An 18,813-nucleotide genomic window follows, 5' to 3' on the forward strand; every position below is an offset into this window, starting at 1 on the left:
TTAAAACATCATCTTACATAGCAGCATTGCCTCTGAGACTTGTATTCTTTGCAGCTGCTTATGGTGGATGAAGAAAATTAAGTACTACTACACAGAATATTAGGAATATTAATACATTTTAAGAGCAAGTAAAATGTCCATTGCTAGCTTGTGATCCTGTTTGAATAGAGAATAAGCCTATGGGTGTGATTACTTTTTCCTGAGAGGAAAAGAGCATCATGGGAATGTAGCTGTCCCTAATCTATTTGTGAAAGAGGTTTTCTTTTAAAGGTTCTTATAGATGATTTGGGGGGAAAAGAAGTTTTCATGCTATTTTGAAGATATCCAGAAATTTCTTAAATAATATTTTATTGGAAGATTTTGTTTTAGTAGGTTTAAAGACATATTTCATAGTCTGTTTTTATTTTATTTTGTTTCATAGTCTGTTTTTAAAATAGACTTCATGTTTTAGAGCAGGTTGAGTTCAACAACACTGAACAGAAGGTACAGAGAGTTCCCATACACCTGCTGCTCCCACATGTGCACAGCCGCTCTGACTGGCTGAGGCCAGCACCAGAGCAGTGCCTGTGTATAATCCAGGAGCCTGTATTGCTGTCCTCCTCTCCCCCAGAGCCATAGCGCCATGTAAGGTTACCTTACATTGGTCTTTCTTGCTCTGTCATTGGGTGCTTCTGTTGGATGATTTTGCTGTGGAGAACATTGTTGAGACAATTGGTGAGTACTGAACAGGCTTTGAGGATTAGAAGATTGTCATGCCTCAAGTTATTTTTTTTTTAAATTTTGATGGTTATTTAGCAGACTCTCTTCATAGTGAATACATACTAAAGCAGCAACCTTATAGTCTCAGAACCCCTGAATATTAACTCTTAAAAATTATTGAGAACTCAAAAAAGCTTTTGTTTATAGATACAGCCGATGTGTATTGTCATGTAAATTCAAACTGAGAAATTTTAAAAATAATTATTTAAAAACTAATAAACTTATTTCATGTTAACAGAATACATTTTTTTAGGGAAAATAACTTTTGAAACAATTTATTGAGAACAATGGCATTGTTATACATTTTTGCAGGTCTTTTTAATATTTATGCAAGTCTCTAATAAAAGATTTGCATTTGTTATTTTGGTTAAATTATAAGAAAATCTGGCTTTACATCGATACATAGTTGAAAAAGAGAAAAGTATTTCAATAGCTTCTTCAGATAATTGAGGATACTCTTGATACATAAAACTATAATTGGAGGTTTCTTAAAGGTTAGGTGCAGTGTCGAATCTGAACTCATGTCAATGAATTTTTCACACTTAGTTACATTAAAATTCATTCATCTACCTCACACTTTGAATAGGTCTTTTATCCATCATGATTCTATAACATTATGCATTGGAAAATATTGGTTCCTGGGTTTCATAGATTTTCCAAATGTTGATACATTCCAGAACAATCACAGCTGTTAATATCGTGCTCAGTCTCATCAGAAAAGTCTTTTCTTTCAAATTTATGATAGATACAAGTTTTCCAGAACTTGCATTTTTGTTTAAAACTCAAATTTTATCATGGACAGCAAGTACTGTTGCTTATCTTGAAGTGACAGGCTCCATGCATTCATTTTTGAGACTATGATTGCAAAATCTGAATAATCATAGTTTTTCTCACAGTTCTTTTTTTCACAGTTTAATTTTTATTAGAAATGTTTGCAGTATATAATAATTACGTTTGTTGTGGGGAGTTGGCACATGTACATAATACATCTTTGTTCTTTTTGTGTCCCCTTCCCCCCCTCCTCCCTCCTTGTTCTTTCAATTAAAACGGTGTTGCATTAAAAAAAAAAAAGAGGGGCTAATTCAACTCAGTTGCCCAAATGTGTTCTCATGGGTAGAGATTTAATAACATTAATGATTATTACTAATTCATCAGGGGGTATTCTTAAATGGAACTGCCCTTTTTTCTTTTTTCCTACAAAGGAAAATGTGAAGAATACACTGACTCCCAATACACTTAGGTGCCACTGCTTTGATTCTTGTGAAGGTTCTAGCAGTTTTAGCCACCATGGTTTTTGTCACACAATAAGGAGGACAATGAATTGCCCTGGTGTTTTTGACTCTCAGTGATCATGGACCACATTTTTAGGACTATGACCTTGAAGTAATTTGGGGTGTTGGATACTGTGTCAACAGTTTAATCTGAAGTGATTTGGTGGATGGAGGGTTACTTATACAGTATTTACAACAGTCTGAAATTATTTGAAAATTTTTTAGAATCTATAAATGATGGCCTGTCAAACACTGGAAACAGACAGTTATGAAGATAATAACTTGCCAGTTTCAGCAGTAAGTCTTGTGCAGAGATCCTGGCATGTAGTTGATGCCAAGTCATTGGCTGCTCCAATACTTATTTACCCCTATTTTGTTGGTAGAATATTAACTGTAGCCCTGCACGTTTTCCATAGTACTTCTGTATTCTTAGGGGCATCTTTAGATCAAGGTGACTTATGTCAAGTTCTTAGTATTTGTTCTAAGAATATTGAAGCATGAGACCTTGTCAACCAGCCTTGCATTTGTTTGCTGCAGTATGTGAAATCTATACTCTTGGTAACTTAAATGAAGAGAGATATTTCCTGTGTTGAACAGAAAGGCAGTTCTAATCGTGGCAAAAAAAAAAAAAGTTAATTGGAATAAAGTAAATATTCATTTCGGTAGCTGTTACTTTAAATTTTATGAGTTTTTTCAAAGATTTTTTTTTAAAACAGGGCAAGAAAAGAAACACAACTGTTAAGCATCTTTTTTCTAACTACCAAAATGAGACTGGGGTGTAGCTCAGTGATAGAGCACTTGTGTAGTGTGTGAGGCCCTGGGTTTGTCTGCAAGACCTTGGGTTCAGTCCCCAGCACCACAAAAACAAAACAGAGCCAACCAACCAAACAAACAAAAGAAACATCAGAATAAAAAGAACAAATAAAAACCAAAGTGACAGACCCAGATTTTGAAAAGAAAACTTTTCCCCCATAGTAAGATTTTACCAAACCAGAATGAACACTTGTACAAAGTGCCTGGTTAAAATTGAAAGAGTTAACTTTAAAAAAAATTAGCTCAATCAGCCTTTTTAGAAGAATGATAACATGATACTGACTTCTAATTTTAGCTATCTTTATCCTTGAAAGATGAAAGGAGGAATATTACAGTGGGCTACAAACATACATCTTCCACCTTCTAACTTGATCTTTAGTTCACAGTTATTTGTGTGGAAAATCGGTCATCTCAGGCCTAAATCTTGTTGTTAGTCGCTTCATTTTTCAAGCTAAGAAAGAGAAAAAAATCAGGTGCTTCAAGAAAAGTACCGTGAAAAAACTCTAAAAAAATAACAAACATTTTATCATATGATTAAAACATACTGAAACATAATCACAGGAGTATTGTTTAACATGCAAAACCAGGAAGACTGTTTTAGCTCTAAGATATGATAATATATTATCCAGATTTCTAAAGCAAATCGATACAACCATTGTGTCCGTTCTCTCTCCCTAAAGCTTTGTATCTAATTCATAAAATCCTGCAGACCCCCAACTCTGAAGTCTTTCCCAGACTGCCTGCCTCTCTCTTTCCACTGCTGTCTGTCCTTCCGGTCCCTCTCTCTCATGGGACTAATAAGCAGCTGCTTTGTCCTTTCCCTGCCACCTGTTGTTTTTTATAACAGACTGTGAGTCCTCTACTCAGTCACATCATTTCTTTCCTTTAAAACAAATGTGTTCTTGTCACTTTCCAGCCTCTGATATGTAATTACAACACACAAAATGAATGTAATCTTTTGTCAGGGCCACCTTCTAGGTGTGTGACCTGTGCATTTGTACAGGGCCCCACACTTAGAAGAACCCAGCGTTGGCTGTCACTGTCTTGCAATTAATGCCTAATCACTTTCAAACAAGGAGACCCACAATTTTATTTTGCACTGTCTTGTGCGAATGAGGTAGCCAGTCCTGCTTGTTATCTTGGCAGATTCACCCTCTACCAGCTTACTTCTACAACGCTTTTTCTTTCCACTTATCCCTGTGTACCACGCGTGCCATCCACAGGGATTCTTATAACATGCTGTTCCTTTTCTCTCATTTCTGCTTTGCCTGTTTCTCTGCATGACTGATTCCTGCTTTTCCACAAAAACTCCATGCAAACATTACATCCTACTTAAAATCCCACCCTGCAAGGGTGAATTGCTTTCTCTTTGATGCTTTGCTCATATTTATTAGAGCAGGAGTTGGGTTTGCATATATTTCTTTCACCAAAATATGACCAATTTGAAGGTATTAGTTATTGTCCTCAGGGTGTAGCCTGACATATGGGTACTGCTCAGTGTGTATTTCTCGACTTTATTCAATCAAACATTTATTGAGCTTCTATAATGTGTCAGGTATTGTTAGGCTCTGTGTATATAGTGAGGAAGTAGGCAAAACAACAAAACAAGACAAAAAACAGGGATGTTGACCCTGCCTTTATAGAACGTATGGTTCAGGGAGGGAGGTGCATTAACGGGCTGCAGTGCTTTCCTCCTAAATACATAGCTAAGCACATGCTAAAGTTTTCAGGTCATAGTTTAGGATGGATAATTCTCTCTCCTTGACTAGGGGTCATGGTATAATATTACGAGCTCTGAAATACAAAAAAATCTTGCCTGTGGCAGATTTCCTATGTCATTTCCTGACATTAAAGAGAAGGATGGATGTCAGCAGGGTCCTGGGCTTCTACCCTCACATCTGAGACGTCATTCATTGTGGGAAGCGACACAGCTTATAACCATTAAGAAAAATTGCCAATTATACTGACATGCCATCAGGTTTAAGACATCTGGTTTCAAAGATAAAAAGTGACTAAAAATGTACATGTTGGAATTTAGTGATTCAAAAGTTAATCACAAGCAAAGTGAGTCAAAGAAATACTTGGACACTAAAGGCAAGGCTAAAAATAGTTTATCATGACACTAATTTCATGGATGATATGGTAATAAATCATTTTTAAAGTTCAGTTGGATATTCATGATCAGCTTGAAGAAAATACGCAACTGATATAAAGAGGTAAGAGTTAACATGATAGGGCTGGGGATTTAGCTCAGTGGTTCTGCTTAAGGACCTGGGTTCGATCCCTGGTACCACAGAAAAAAAACCAAAATGAAATCTAGATGGGCTGGGGATTTAATGCAGTGGTTCCGTCACATACCTCGAAAGCTCAAGGACCCGAGTTCGATCCTCCGTACCAAAAAAAAAAAGAACATGATAGATAATACTTAGGTAATAGCCTAGTAGCTTGTGTATCAAGGAAAAACACCTACATGTCAAGCAGCTGTCTTTGTAGAAAATTAGTTTAAGACTTGACAGTTCCTTAGAATACGTTTTGACATGTTGTCACATGTAAGGCTGATAGGAAGCATTGGGGTTTACAGGCTAGGAGGTGGAATTCTGGAAAGCCTAGAAGGTGTGAGTAGGGGCTTCTGCCAGCAGACCCTGGCTTCTCAGGTCCACGGTTCCCACCACATCCCATTGCTTCCCAGTAAACTGCTCTCATGTTGGTAACAACATCATCTTGGGATCTGCAGTGTAGTGATGTTAGGGTTTTCTTTTCCCTTCTCTCTTCCCTGTCTTCTGTTCTCCCTTCCCTCCCTCCTTCCCTCTTTTCCTCTTCCCTCCTTCATCTTTTAAGCACAGCCTATCTGAAAATTTCTTCCCAAGTGGCTTACCCAAGTGTCCACAATTCCTGAACCAAGTGTAGAACTCAGAGCTCTCAAAAGGATGGAACCTAGTCGAGTCCTGTGAATAGAACATATTCTCATGGTGGAAGGAGGTTTTTTTTTAAAATTTAGTTTAAGTGGTTGTTCTAGTTAAGAGACTGTGATGAATAAAATAGAACAACCTTGGCTTAAAATACAGAAATACTTGGTTTGGGATGGAGTCTTGATGAGCTATGATTAATTTTTTTGTTTGACTGAAAATGGGTCTTCTCTTCATGTGAGATTAAAATTATGATTATTTTTTCAAGGGCAATGTAAAAAAATGAACAGTTGTTTGTGTATCGTCTCTCATAATTATAATTAAATGAGCCTTTGAAAATGGAGTCAGATGGGGCTGGGGATTTAGCTCAGTGGTTTGGGCACCTGCCTTGCAAGCGCAAGGTCCTGAGTTCGATCCCCGGTACCAAAAAAAATTATAAAAAAAAAAATGGAGTCAGAGCAGTTATTCCCTTGTAGCGCACAAGGACTGTTCCTCCAGAGCTACACAAAGAAAGCATTCTGTGTGAGATGTCTCACGCCATGGGCAGGGGTGGGAGGAAATGATAAGGCCCGACTCAGAGGGGCCGGGCAAAGAGGAAGACAGCAGAAGGAGGGAAGTGGGGAGAATTTGGTTCAAGGAACTTTTTTATTCTTTGTTTTCTATTCTTGTCTTTTTTTTTTTTGAGACACAGCCTCACTGTGTAACTCAGGCTGGCCTCGAACTTATGGTGATCCTCCTGCCTCAGCCTCCCAAGTGCTGGGATTCTAAGTGTCTGCTGCCACACTGAGCTTGTTTTTAAAATTAGAGAGTAAATACACATCAGACTTCTTTTACATCTCAAAGTAATATAAAAATGATTTTATATGAAAATGGAAAAAAAATTTAAAACGTATAAAATATGTTTAGTTATAATCTGAACTTAATGAATTCAGATTTAAGGAGCTAAAACAGGTGAGCTCTGACAGTCGTGCTATATATTGACTATGCTATAGTCCCCAAGAGCCTGTCCCTTTCCCTTGCCATCCTTTGCAAGACTGGGGGTAGGGAGAGTGGCCCACGACTGAAATAGCATCAGCCTTCACTCGTGTGCTGCTGAGGCCGACTTCCGCAGTGCTCCATTCAGCCTGGATGGTTGCTCAGATTTCTTATAACTCAAAAATGTTGGAATGAGAGTGATAAATGAAAGAGTTGAGTTGTTTCTCAATGTATCATGCTTCTAAATACCTAAATTACACTGTGTTACTATGTTTTATATGGGCATTTCTCACCAGTACGTAGTATTTTTTTTTAATTGAGAAAATGATTTCAGTAAGTTAACCTTTGTTGGCCTCATTGTATTTATTTATTCAACATACACTTAGCAGTGAGACCTCTGCTTCCTGTCAGACATTGTGCTGATGCTGGAAGTACAGTGACAGAATGGTTGCTGTTTGTTAGGAAATAGAGACTCTTTGCTTAATGCATGTGAGAAATGCCTGATAGAGTTGTATAAAATGTCTCCAGGAATATCCCTGAGAGAGAAGGTAGCTTTTCCTTAGAGGAAATGAGAGTCATTAAAAATATGTTCACACAGGGCCGGGGATGTAGCTCAGTGGTGCCGCCACCTGCCTTGCAAGTGCAAGGTCCTGAGTATGATCCCCGGTACACACAAAAAACAAAACGTCCACACAAGCAGTGGTAAAACTTGAATCTTGACTTGAATCTTAGAGTATGTTTATTATATGGAAAAATAGGGCAAAGAGTAAAGGTAACAGGAATTTTATAATGGGTGGAACTGGAAGCTTAGTGCAGAAAGCAGCAGAATATAGACAAAGGCTCAGTGCATTCTTTATGGTTTTTATTGATAGAAAAGTTATAAGTAATACAAAAATCATGTAGTTTAGATTTCTTCTCTATCATTCTCACACTTAATATCCCCACCCTCTTAGGGGAGAAATTTGAAGAAAATCTTCGCAAAATCTAAAAAATTATTCATAGAAAAAGACTTCAATTTTAAAGGAGCTGCCAATTTATTGAACAAAATGAAAATGACGGTCACACCACAAGGTAAATGTAAGGGTTCCGTAAATATGTTTATGAAGTTTCTTGGCTTAAACCTAAATGTGTGTTAGTTTTAATTATTGAGAGGTGTTTCAACAGCATCTTGACACTCTTTCTGGGTGCAGTTCCCCTTTTTGTGTCAATTCCACACTGTGAAGTCATCGAGGATACTCTGAGTTCAAGACAACTGTGTGACTTAGAAGTAGAGCACCCATCCTTTGGGTGATAGGGTAGCTTGAGGCCAGTGAAAATATTCACTGTTGGACAGCTTTATAGTTATAAATAATATTTGCTTTCTCTTTTTCACAATCGCAGATATTTTGCTGCAGAACAGTAGATATACTGTAAAATGCAAGTGGATAGTATCAGCTCAGCTATTTCTTTCTTTTTTTTTTGCCAATAAAGAGACCTGTTTATTACTGATAACACTTCATTTGACTAAAACCACAAGAAATCCACACACAAATACATAAAGTGCAAATTGTCACAGGCAGTAGTAGTTTATAATTCACCCTGGTATTTTTGTAGGGAAAAAAATGGATGTTAACAAAAATTGTTAAAATGGGGGTACAATTTTGAACTATTGCTGCACACTTAGAAAAAATAATTCATTCTTAATTGTATATATTTGATATGTCATATCTAATGATGTATACTCAAAGTTTACTTTAGCCTATAACAGAAAGGCCTCGCTATATACAGAAGCAGACTTTTGCTTTTTAATATAAAGTAAGACACATGATGAATCAAGCTCAGCTATTTCTTAACTCCATTCTCTACTTAAGCCAGAGCTGATTTTCTGCCTCCATTCCTAGCAAATTGGGCACCTTGAGCAGCTCATACCAGTCATTACAAACTTTTAACTTGTTGGTTTTTGGTCTTAGCCACCAGGACCTAAAGACCTTCTCAGAATTATTTCATTCTGGAATGGAAAAAAAGAAAGGGGAGGGCATGGCTATATTTGGCTATGACTGTAAGCAGGATGCCGTCCCCTCCAATTTCGGATACCACGTAGTTTGTCAGTGGGCAGCATCAGCAACACTATTGACTGTCTTTGCACAGTGATGGGTAGTATTCTAACAGTGGAATTCTTTGATTCCTTTATTTAAAAATTTACAACTAAAAGCTTTTACTGTGAGGCAGCTATTTGAACAAATGGAGAGCCGACATGGTCATTCTTCATAAATTTAATTGAAATGCTTAATGTAAACCCAGTAAAAACTGGGACTAAACAGGTGAGGACAAGCAGTAAATTTTTGAAAAAGATCAGTTAAGGAGACTTAGACTACTGGAAACATTAAAAGCTATCTAAAAACATAAATAATTAAAACTAGGTCACTACAAAAGAACAGAAAAATAGAGAATAAACAGACTCTGATTCTGGAATCAGAACTTGCAAAGTACAAGCTGTGCAGTGGCATTATACACCCATTGCAGTCAGTCACTGGACATGGGCCACATGGGAAGGAAGTGGTCTTCCACGAGGCAAAGAGGCTGACACCTGAAGCTGACCACCAGTGATCCTCCCAGAGTTGGGGCACAAAGCATTTCCTTGTCAGGGAAGTTGAGTGGCTCACCATTGCAACCTCTAAATTCTGTTGTTTGTGTATTTTTATCCTCCATACCTGAAGGTGTCATTTATATCTTATCACAGCTCTGCTCTGGAAGAAGACTGAGTCTGTGTCATTCCCTTGTTCCTTTGCTGTGGGGCCAGAATGGGAGTGCCCAGGAGCCACACCAAAGTCTTTGGTGATGTCCTTGTTCCTCCCCAGCAGTGGGCTGTCGCTGCGTGGTGTAGACTGATGGTCTTATATGAAACCTTGGAATGGGGAACTAGTGAGCTGCCATTGGTAGCTACTATACACCATCTGTGTTGGTAACTATTTCTGTTCCCAGGGCCTAATATACTCTTGTGCTGATGCTTAGGGTTAGGAAATTTTGTCCATTTAGTCGGCCTGGTCTGTTAGCAAGGTCAGATGCAGAGTGATAGGCTACAGGAAGGGGAAGATTCCTCACCTACAATGACTTCCCAGTTCCTAATGTAGCCAGTCACTTCCCACATCAGCCTCTGAGAACACCCATCCTGATTCTCATCTGATAGCCGGGGCCCCATTCTGTTCTTCAATAGATGCTGCAGCTTTTGCTTCACATAACTTGGTGGTGAGTGTGGGGATCCCATGGACTCATGGGATCCTCAGGGACTATCCATGGATGGGCCTGGTCAAAAGCATGTTTTACCATGATCCTCAGAGAGGAAATGTGAGGGGAATTTTTCTGGATTCTTCTGAGGTGTTCCTCAGACTGTGAAAGGGACATATCACAGAGATAGCCAGTTTCTATCTCTGAACATTGTTGTCAGCTTGTGGTACTTGGAACGGACATGGCCCTCTTGAAACCAGGAGGGAACGCAACCTAAGAGAATGAGAACGGGTGGAAAATAATCCTGCATTACTTGTGTCATTGTTCAGTAACTGTACAGAACAGAGCAAGGCCCCTCTCTTCGCACAGTTTAATTCGAGTGGAGCGGATAGACTAAGAGCACTCAAACTGTGTGAGAAGGTAGTTAAGTGGAATGGAATAACATGAAGCAGGGCAGGGGATGGGTACCAGCCCAAAGCTGGGTCCTCTGTACAAAGGCAAAGTTGGCCCCGTAACAAGTTTGCCTTTCATCCCATGTGTCATAATGGCCTAGCACAGGCCATTAAACTGAGAAATGACAAGAACACACTTGTGTTTCAGGAAAGAAATGATGTGGCAGAGTGGGAGGGGTGGTGGCATTGTTTTAAAGAGTGGTCAACCAAGGCTCCTCTGAGAAGGTAACATTTGTGCAAGGACCCACCTGTGACAAGGGATGCAGAAGAGCATTCCGGCCAGAGGACGCAGTGGACGCCAACTCCCTGTGTGCCTTTGGAGCACATTTAAAAAACTTCGAGGTGCTGCAGTGGCTACCGGAACTGGGGAGCAAGGGATGAGAGTTGCTGGAAATGAGTTTGGAAAAGTATTCAGCTATTACCAAAGACTTCTGGCTCTTCATCTGAGCGAGACCGAAACCTTTGGAGGTGTGTGAGGAGAGGAGGAAAATGATCTGAACTAGGTTTATAAAAAAAAAAAAAAGAAGAGGCCCCCAGCAGAGGCACTGAAGAAAAATTAAGAGAAAAAAAGAAAAAGCGGTGTTAACTGGACTAGAAGATGATTCTGGGTAATCAAGGTATAAGTTCACAGAATTTTAATATCTTGAAAAACTTGCACCAGAAGCCATTTTGCATATTCTGATGTAAATACAAAGAAAGCTTCTATGGAGGTTCATTTTTAAACATTCTTTTGAAAAATGTCATTGGATTGTTTTTAGTAGCAAAGCTACACAAAACTGTACAATAATGTACTAATGTTATGTACATTCATTCAGTCCCATGAGGTATAACAGAGTGGTAGGATTCAGGGGTTGTGAGATGGTAAGATTTTCCTAAATGTTAGTACCTAGTGCCAGTGTAGAAAAAAAAAATACTTTGCTTTTCAAAATAAATAGCTAAGTTTGTCTTCTTTTGTTCTTGAATAAGGTTTTACATAAAATAAAAGAGATCTTTCAGCCTTTTGATTTTGGGCTCTTTTCTCCCGTGTGAATGTGAGGTGGTATTGAAGTCAGTGTTTTTTACTTGCCGGTGTAAATTCTGTGAGCCATTTATAGTAAGATAAGTTGGACCAGCTGTTGTGAAATGACAACTCTGTCCGACGATCCATTACACAAGCATACATATGCCTCATCTATGTCGTGACAGTAAGCATACCTTTAGCACCAACTAAGGATTTTCTTGGCCAGTTATTCTGTCCAGTTGCATAGATTTCTACCTAGGGTCAAACTGAGAACCCAATCTGTCATGAACCGGCTCTTTACTTTTAAACGTAAATCCTTTCAGATCAAGAATGGATACTTCCTCTGAGGATTAATCCTGCGAACTCAGTGATGAGCTGACGTTGACTTCGACTGCAGATTTATTTTTAGAAGCAGGATTTTAAAATTAATTCTTTCGACTTCTCAGCAAGTTCTAAAGAATAGCGTACTTAGCCTACCGCATTTCTCTAAGGGAAGTCCGGCGGGATGGCTGAGGAGGAGCGCTGATAGAGCGCCTTCTGGTGCCAGTAGGGGCCCCGTGAGCCCCGCCTCCTGTTGAGAGGTCGTGTGCGGAGGCTCAGAGAGGACTTGTGACTTGCTCTGTTATTTTGCAAATAAATGTGAAAACGAGATTGTCACCCATTCCTGGGTGACCTCAGAGTTCATGCCAGCTCTCTAAAGGGGCTGACTCATGAGGGCAGAGGTAAATATTCTGTGTTAGCTCAGACGAGCTCTTTCTCCAGGGCCTCTGAATTTCTGAAGCTGTTGCTTCCATCAGCTCTGTTTAACAGCCCTATGCAGAGAGCTCGCTGAGGTCCTTCTTGAGTCGCTTTATAGATTTATTACTGTGCGTTTTGTGTGGATTTTTAAATGTAGTGACAATGAACTATTAACCAAGCTCCAAAATTACAGTAAAATCACAGTCATTTCTTTCTGTCTTAATAATATTGATGGACTTATTTTACTGTCATACTTTTTAAGAAACTTTACATAAAGACTTCTTCCTGAAGTTATGAAGCATCAATGTGCAATTAAAAGCTCAAAGCCAGTGATGCTTGAGGAGTATATAACATCATGATATGAATCATGCTTTTATTCCTGAGGGTCTGAAAAGCAGTTATCATTATTGATTCATAAAGGGAAAACTGATTAAGGAACATTCAGCCATCCCGTGACAACACTGGAATTTTTAATTGCTGAACTCTTGTGTCGACTGTGTAGTATCTCTTAGATGGTCTCATGATTGCCTAAAATTATTCTGGTGTAAATGTCATACCAAATTGGGAGAAAATAAAAGAGGGTTTGAAAGGATAATGTTATCAAATGCTTTAAAACTAATTGCCGTGTGTTAATTTTTTCTACTTTATCCCCCCCCACCAGGAGAACAATTCAAAGTGGAGACAAGGACCATTGCTGTTGACTTTTCATCAGAAGATATTTATGATAAAATTAAAACAGGCCTGGCAGGTCTTGAAATCGGTGTTTTAGGTTTGTATTTTTGTCACATTTATAGATTCTTGCATTTATTACTTGACTTTTACTATGTCTTTATTTTCTCTTTGGATAGATATTAGGTACTCAGTGAATAAAATAACCAGTGAGAAGAAAATTGTCCTCCTAATCCAATTGATCATTCAATGATATTAGTCTATATGTGTTTGAATCTTTGTGTTAAGTATATATTAACTACTATTTACAGTTTTGGTTATTTTCCCCACCTGCTTTATTTCCATTCTCATGCTTCCTGTGTATATTCAGATACAGTTGTAATAATCCTTTAAGATAGTTGATATCAAGCCACATAGTTAAAAATTGAAGGTCAAGAAAAGCATTCTCAGCCTTTTGTTTATTATTGTCTCCCTGGAAAAGCTTTTTGGACATTTTTTTCCTCCCAGTCTCACCTCCGCCATGAAAATTTTAATATCACAGATGCACTGTATATCTGTGCTTTGTACAAAAAGAGTAAGATTGTCCCCTCCACACTAAAGTTTGGTCCCTCTGAAGAGGTGTACCTCAGCTGAAGGTGCATGGTTTCAACATGGGTGACTTGGTTAGTCACGTGAAGATTGAGTGGCATGTGTAGGGGTCAGTGTTCTATTTGTTTTTTCTAAGTCTTCTATCCTGCTTTGTTACGCCACATTAGCAAAAACAAGATAATGAGAGACACTGAACTTTGTTGTGGAAAAGATTCACCAGAAAACCCTAAAAGGAAAAATGGCCTTTGATAAATTTCTCACAATTCTTTGAGAGTCATTTCGCGAAACAGGGCATCTAGTCCAGAAAAGCCACTTCGGCACTGAATCCTTTTGTCCTGTTTCCTGGAATGGTGGGAACCTGGTAATTGCCCTTGTTTTGTTTAGTGGGCTGTAAAAGGAAGATAGACGAAGAAAAAAAAATTTTGTTTCCTAACATTTCTTTAGTCATAGAGGCTCAACCTCCCTTTTTCATCCTATAAAAATGGTTTTTTATACATGTACCAACGTTCCACAAGGAATGTAAACATTATATACTACACACATACTAATAAACTAAAATAAAAATTTTTTAATGCAAAAAATGTTTTTTATATAATTTCTAGATAAGACAATTGTATATTTTAAAAAATCAGTTACATATTGTAGGTCGAAATAGGGCTCTTGGCCATGCAGTTCACCCTGGCTTTGACATGCTGTCCTTTGACACACTCTCTGATCCCTATCACCCATTTCCATACCCCCTGGAACTGCTCCCCCACTTACAGGACAAGCAGTAAGTAAATGACAGATGAAAACATGGATCAAGTTTTTGCCTTTTGTCTCCACGTTCTTCTCTAAGTACATATATTGCCAGAAGTCTTCCACAAGTTCCTCTTCCTTGGTGTAGATCTGGAATACATTAAGTAAGTAGTCTAATATCTGTAGAAATCTTGGCTGTTTTTAAACTTCCAAAATAGCAGCTGTACCTTACTAGTTAGTATAAGTGCTGCCGTGCTTTATTTCAACCCTGTTTCAAACTAGTGATGGACTAGGGCATTGATGGTGAACCTCTTAAGAGCCTTCAGAGATAGAAACAGCCCGCTGTGGCACACGTGCCATAGGTTCGCCACCAGTGGACTGGGAATGAAGGCTGGCATAGATATGAAGGTGGCTTGAGGCTCCCTAATGAAAGGCAACTGAGAGAGGGGGTCATTATTTGCCTTAAACTTGTGTTGTTGGAGAATGACTTACTTTTAGAAGTACATTTCTTCATATTTGTTTTTAGCTCCATATAAGTTTTAGCTGCGGGGGATGGTAAAACTATAGATACTCTGAGATTATGGCATTGAAGACAAAAAAATGTTGGGGTTCTTCTAGGATGTCCAAGTGGGTTGTTGATGGGTGGATATACAGGCATAGGCTTCAGTAGAGCTTTGGCCTGGAGATAGAGTGGGGAGATTGGTCTCCTAAGAGTAGAAATTTCAGTGGAGCAGCAAGAATGGAGAGCATCCACGGAGAACACATAGACTGTGAAGAGAAAAGTGAAGGCAGAGCTTTCTTGAGCTCATCAAAGGCTGTCTGGAAGAGACAGCACAAGGGAGGAATGACTCCTTGTCTGAGTTCAGCACTGTTCAGTAGATCTCTAACACGGGCCACATAAATAATTTGAACTTTTCTAGTAGCCACATTTTTAGAAAGATAAAAAGAAACAGATGAAGTTAATTTTAATAATGTATTTTATTCAAGCCTGCTATATCCAGAACATCATTTCAGCGTTTCAATATAAAATTATTGAACTGTCTTGCCTTCTTTTTTACATAGTAAGTCTTCCAACTCTGCTGCGTATCTTACTCAGTGGCGTATCTTACTGCATATCTTACTCAGTATCTTACTGCGTATCTTACTCTCAGCCCCACGTATGAAGTGCCGGGTAGGTACATGGGGCTTGTGCTGCTCCTCTGGACATCTCCACTCCGCTGTCGGCCAGCTCTCATCTTCAGTTTGTGTGAGAGAGCCATAAATACAATTTCTAGATGTTTCCTATACTTTAAAGCAGCGATTCCCGACCAAAGTGCATTTTGGCAATGTTTGGTGACATCGCTTATTGTCACTACTTGACCAGGGCAGGGTGGAGGGCTTTCATAGCCCCCAGTGGGTAAAGGCTAAGGATGATGGGAACATCCTCCGGTGCTCACAGGACAGCCCTAAAATACCGTAGTGCTGCAGTGGAGAAACCCTGCCTTACAGTTCCTGCCATTAGACAGTTCTCACTGAGTACTTAGTGAAACATGCACAATTTTTGATTTGATTTCTAGTTGGTCATGGTTGGTTACAAATCAATAATAAAAATAATTTTAGCTAATGCTTATGTAGTCCTTGAAAGTATAGTGGCATTTTCACATACATTGCCTCATTAGGTGGGATCTACATTTAGTTTTCCTTGTGAGCGGTATTTTATGTTATTACTAGGTCATATTTCAACTTTAATCTTCTAGTTTCTTTAGTTTGGGTGTAGCTCTCTAGAACTTTCGAGGAGAGGCTGATGTACAGGGTTTCTTTCTCTGATTACCTGAGTTTCTAGCCCCTTCACTTTCTTTCCTTGCTCCTTCGTTCCCATTCAGATTCTACATCCTCCCTGCCTTTGTCTGCTCAACCCCAAATCATCTCATTTAATTGCCTCCTTACTGTCTTAATAGAACCTCACCTTTATAGATATACTATGTGTAGCTTGTTTTTGACCTAGCAATCCATATTAAGTCATAGAAAGAAATTATTTTCTGCTGAATTTTAAACTAGTGATGATAAAAAGAAAAATAAATTAACAAAAGGTACTCAATTTGTTTGAATAATGTTAAGCATCAAACTGTATTCATCGCTTAATAAAGAAAATTAGTATTTTCAAAATTACAAAGGAAAATGCTAAAGCCCTTTGTCATGAAAGAAACATTGTTTTCAATGAGATAATTGGAAAGAAAACAGCCACGAATGATGTGAATTTATACTGAAAGGTCACCATGACTTGATGAGACTATAAATGCTGAAGGTTGAGGAGTTGGATTCTTAATTCTATTGTGTAATAAAAAGTAAACACCTGCTGTCTTCTTTCAGGCAAATGCCAAAAAATACAGATTTCAGCAAGCTCATAAAACTTCAACTATTTAGAGAAAATGACATCCTTACTTCTTTGAATAGGCAAACAATTGGTTAACACAGTATGATTGCCGTAATGCTTGCTTGGCCTTCGGGAGAGACTTTCATCTGTGTTCCAAATTGCTTCGGAGGACTTTGCACAATATGTCACCGGGAGGTGTGTTTTACCAAGGCCAAAGGAGTGGCCTTGGATCTGAAATACGCCTCAGACATGCTTCTTTCAGACTTCACTCCTGTGACTTTTCACCTTTATAAAAGTGAGATTCTTCATTCTGGAAGAAGGAAAAATATGGTGCCTTAATTTGTGATCCCCTTGTAAAAAAATCAACCACACCTCTATTGGAGTTGTTAATGGATCCTAGACGAGAAGTCTCCCAAGCAATATGCTTTCAAGATCCCTTTCACCCAGTGTTATCGTTGTATCCCTGTAGAATCGAGAGAGTCCATTGGTAATGGATGGCCTGTGTCGTCATCCTGGCTTATTGTATTCAGGGTTGTTTGTCATCCATTTAACATTTTTGGTCTTACCAGTACACACTGCCCATGATTTTAAGAGGCCTCACAGTAATAAAAATAATATGTATAGACAGTAATGCTGAAACAGACTTTATTGCTCTCTTTTCTTCCTATGACCTTTTAAGTGGATACTTGTTCCACTAATATACTTGGTGAGTTATTTTAGAATTATTTATTGTTCTTCCCTTTACCTCAGCAGAACGCAAACTCTTTGTCATCCTGCCCATGCAACCAATGTCCTCACTAAACCTTATGGATTTTGGGAAACATTTGTATTCCTTTGTCGCCTCTAAAGCCTGTGTTTCCTAGAATGTTCTGGGATAGAGAATAATCAAATACAAATACTACATATATTAACCTAAAGATTGAGCAGAGATACCCATCAGAGTTCAGATCAGTTAATCCTGTCTCTGTGTACACTGAAGATTTTCAACTTTCTTTTAAAGAGATCCAAAAGTAAAGATAAACTTTACTAGTACATTCTTTTAAAACCAGGCTGATTCTTTATCGTAGTGTGTATTTTGGAAGACATTACAAATGAAGATACTTTCTAGAAGATACTTAAAATTCTCTTTATGTGACAAATGTATCAATTTATTTCCATGTTAAATATACAAATCTTAAGAGATTAATATGTATAATTTTTTCACATCTTTCTTCCTTTTCTCTCGCTTTTCTTCTTCCTCTTTTATTTTCTTTTTCCCTACCACAGTGAACATGTACTAAAAAATGACATTTTTGATCTGACTCTTATGCCCCATGTTTGATTCAGAGCTGTAAATGCTTCTGAATTTATGAATTTCTTAAAGGAAAAAAATCAATTGAGCTCTTTATTTCAAGCACGTTGGAAAGGGTTTTGCAACATGACTTGAGAGTACATTGAAGTAAGTCAGCATGTATTTGACAAAGAAGATATTTGAAGTTTTGAAATTTATTGTACAGTGCATGGTCTTTTTTTTCCACCTTCAAAGTTCAGTTTACAGGAAAATCCTAAAATCATGTGGCCATCATAACATCTAATAAATCTGTTTTAGCACCAGCATTATTCATACAGGGGTTAAAGTATTGCTGAAGGTCTTATGTTTTGTTTGTTTTATAGTTCATTAAAGCGGTTTCTTTAGCCAATTTCCATTTACTATGTGAACAGAAACACTGCTAAAACTTGGAGCCCTAAAACACAGGGTGGTTTATTCATTTTTCTGTAGTAAAATTCAATTTTTTTACGAATTCTATTTCTAAAGAAATATAGTCAACATAAATTTGCAACAATTTTAAAACTCTAATTTTTAGGTGACTCAGAGAAAGTGAATATGCCTCTGAATAGTTCTTTGATGCCATCATCAAAAGTCTACATACAAATGCCCTGAAGTCAAAACTCCTGCCTTTGCTTTTCCAGACAGCCTACTGTGTTTTCCCAAAAATAAGACCTAACCAGAAAATAATCAGCCTTGAAAACTAGAGATCAAAAATGGCAGCCACCATCAGCCTAACCTTGCCTTACCTGGCTTACAGAGTAGCAGGGAATACTGAGGTATAGTCATCTGCATCACACTGACCATCACCATGGTAAAAACCAGCTGGGGCTTATTTTCCAGTTAGGTCTTCTTTCCCAGGAAAGACCATATTACCATTGGGTGGTGCTACAGGATCAACTATATCCTAAGTTCCCTATTTAGAGGAAAAGTCATTGGTTAATGTAAATAAAACATACAAACTTACTGGGTTTTATATACAATTTGATAACATTCTTTTTTTTTTCCATTAAGTTTATTGGTACATTTTAGGTATAAAAT

General features: G+C 38.1%; 1 protein-coding gene and 1 long non-coding RNA gene across 3 annotated transcripts in view; both read left to right on the forward strand.

The window, feature by feature from the left end:
- The window catches only part of Hsd17b12 (hydroxysteroid 17-beta dehydrogenase 12), a 144,015-nt gene that overhangs the window by 71,594 nt on the left and 53,608 nt on the right, over positions 1-18,813 (forward strand). For both annotated transcript variants that reach the window (XM_004851999.4, XM_021264326.2), the window contains exon 4: positions 12,780-12,887. In XM_004851999.4, coding sequence (XP_004852056.1) covers positions 12,780-12,887 — 108 coding nt within the window. The remainder of the gene's footprint in view (positions 1-12,779; positions 12,888-18,813) is intronic.
- On the forward strand, positions 12,895-17,097 carry LOC147829560 (uncharacterized). Its single transcript, XR_015449017.1, has 2 exons — positions 12,895-14,277; positions 16,463-17,097. It is a non-coding gene; the product is annotated as an uncharacterized LOC147829560 (long non-coding RNA).

The sequence above is a fragment of the Heterocephalus glaber genome, unplaced genomic scaffold (assembly GCF_053883595.1).
Source record: "Heterocephalus glaber isolate CG9 unplaced genomic scaffold, H.glaber_assembly_v1.0 deba00000594, whole genome shotgun sequence".
In the NCBI taxonomy this organism is placed as follows: domain Eukaryota; kingdom Metazoa; phylum Chordata; class Mammalia; order Rodentia; family Bathyergidae; genus Heterocephalus; species Heterocephalus glaber.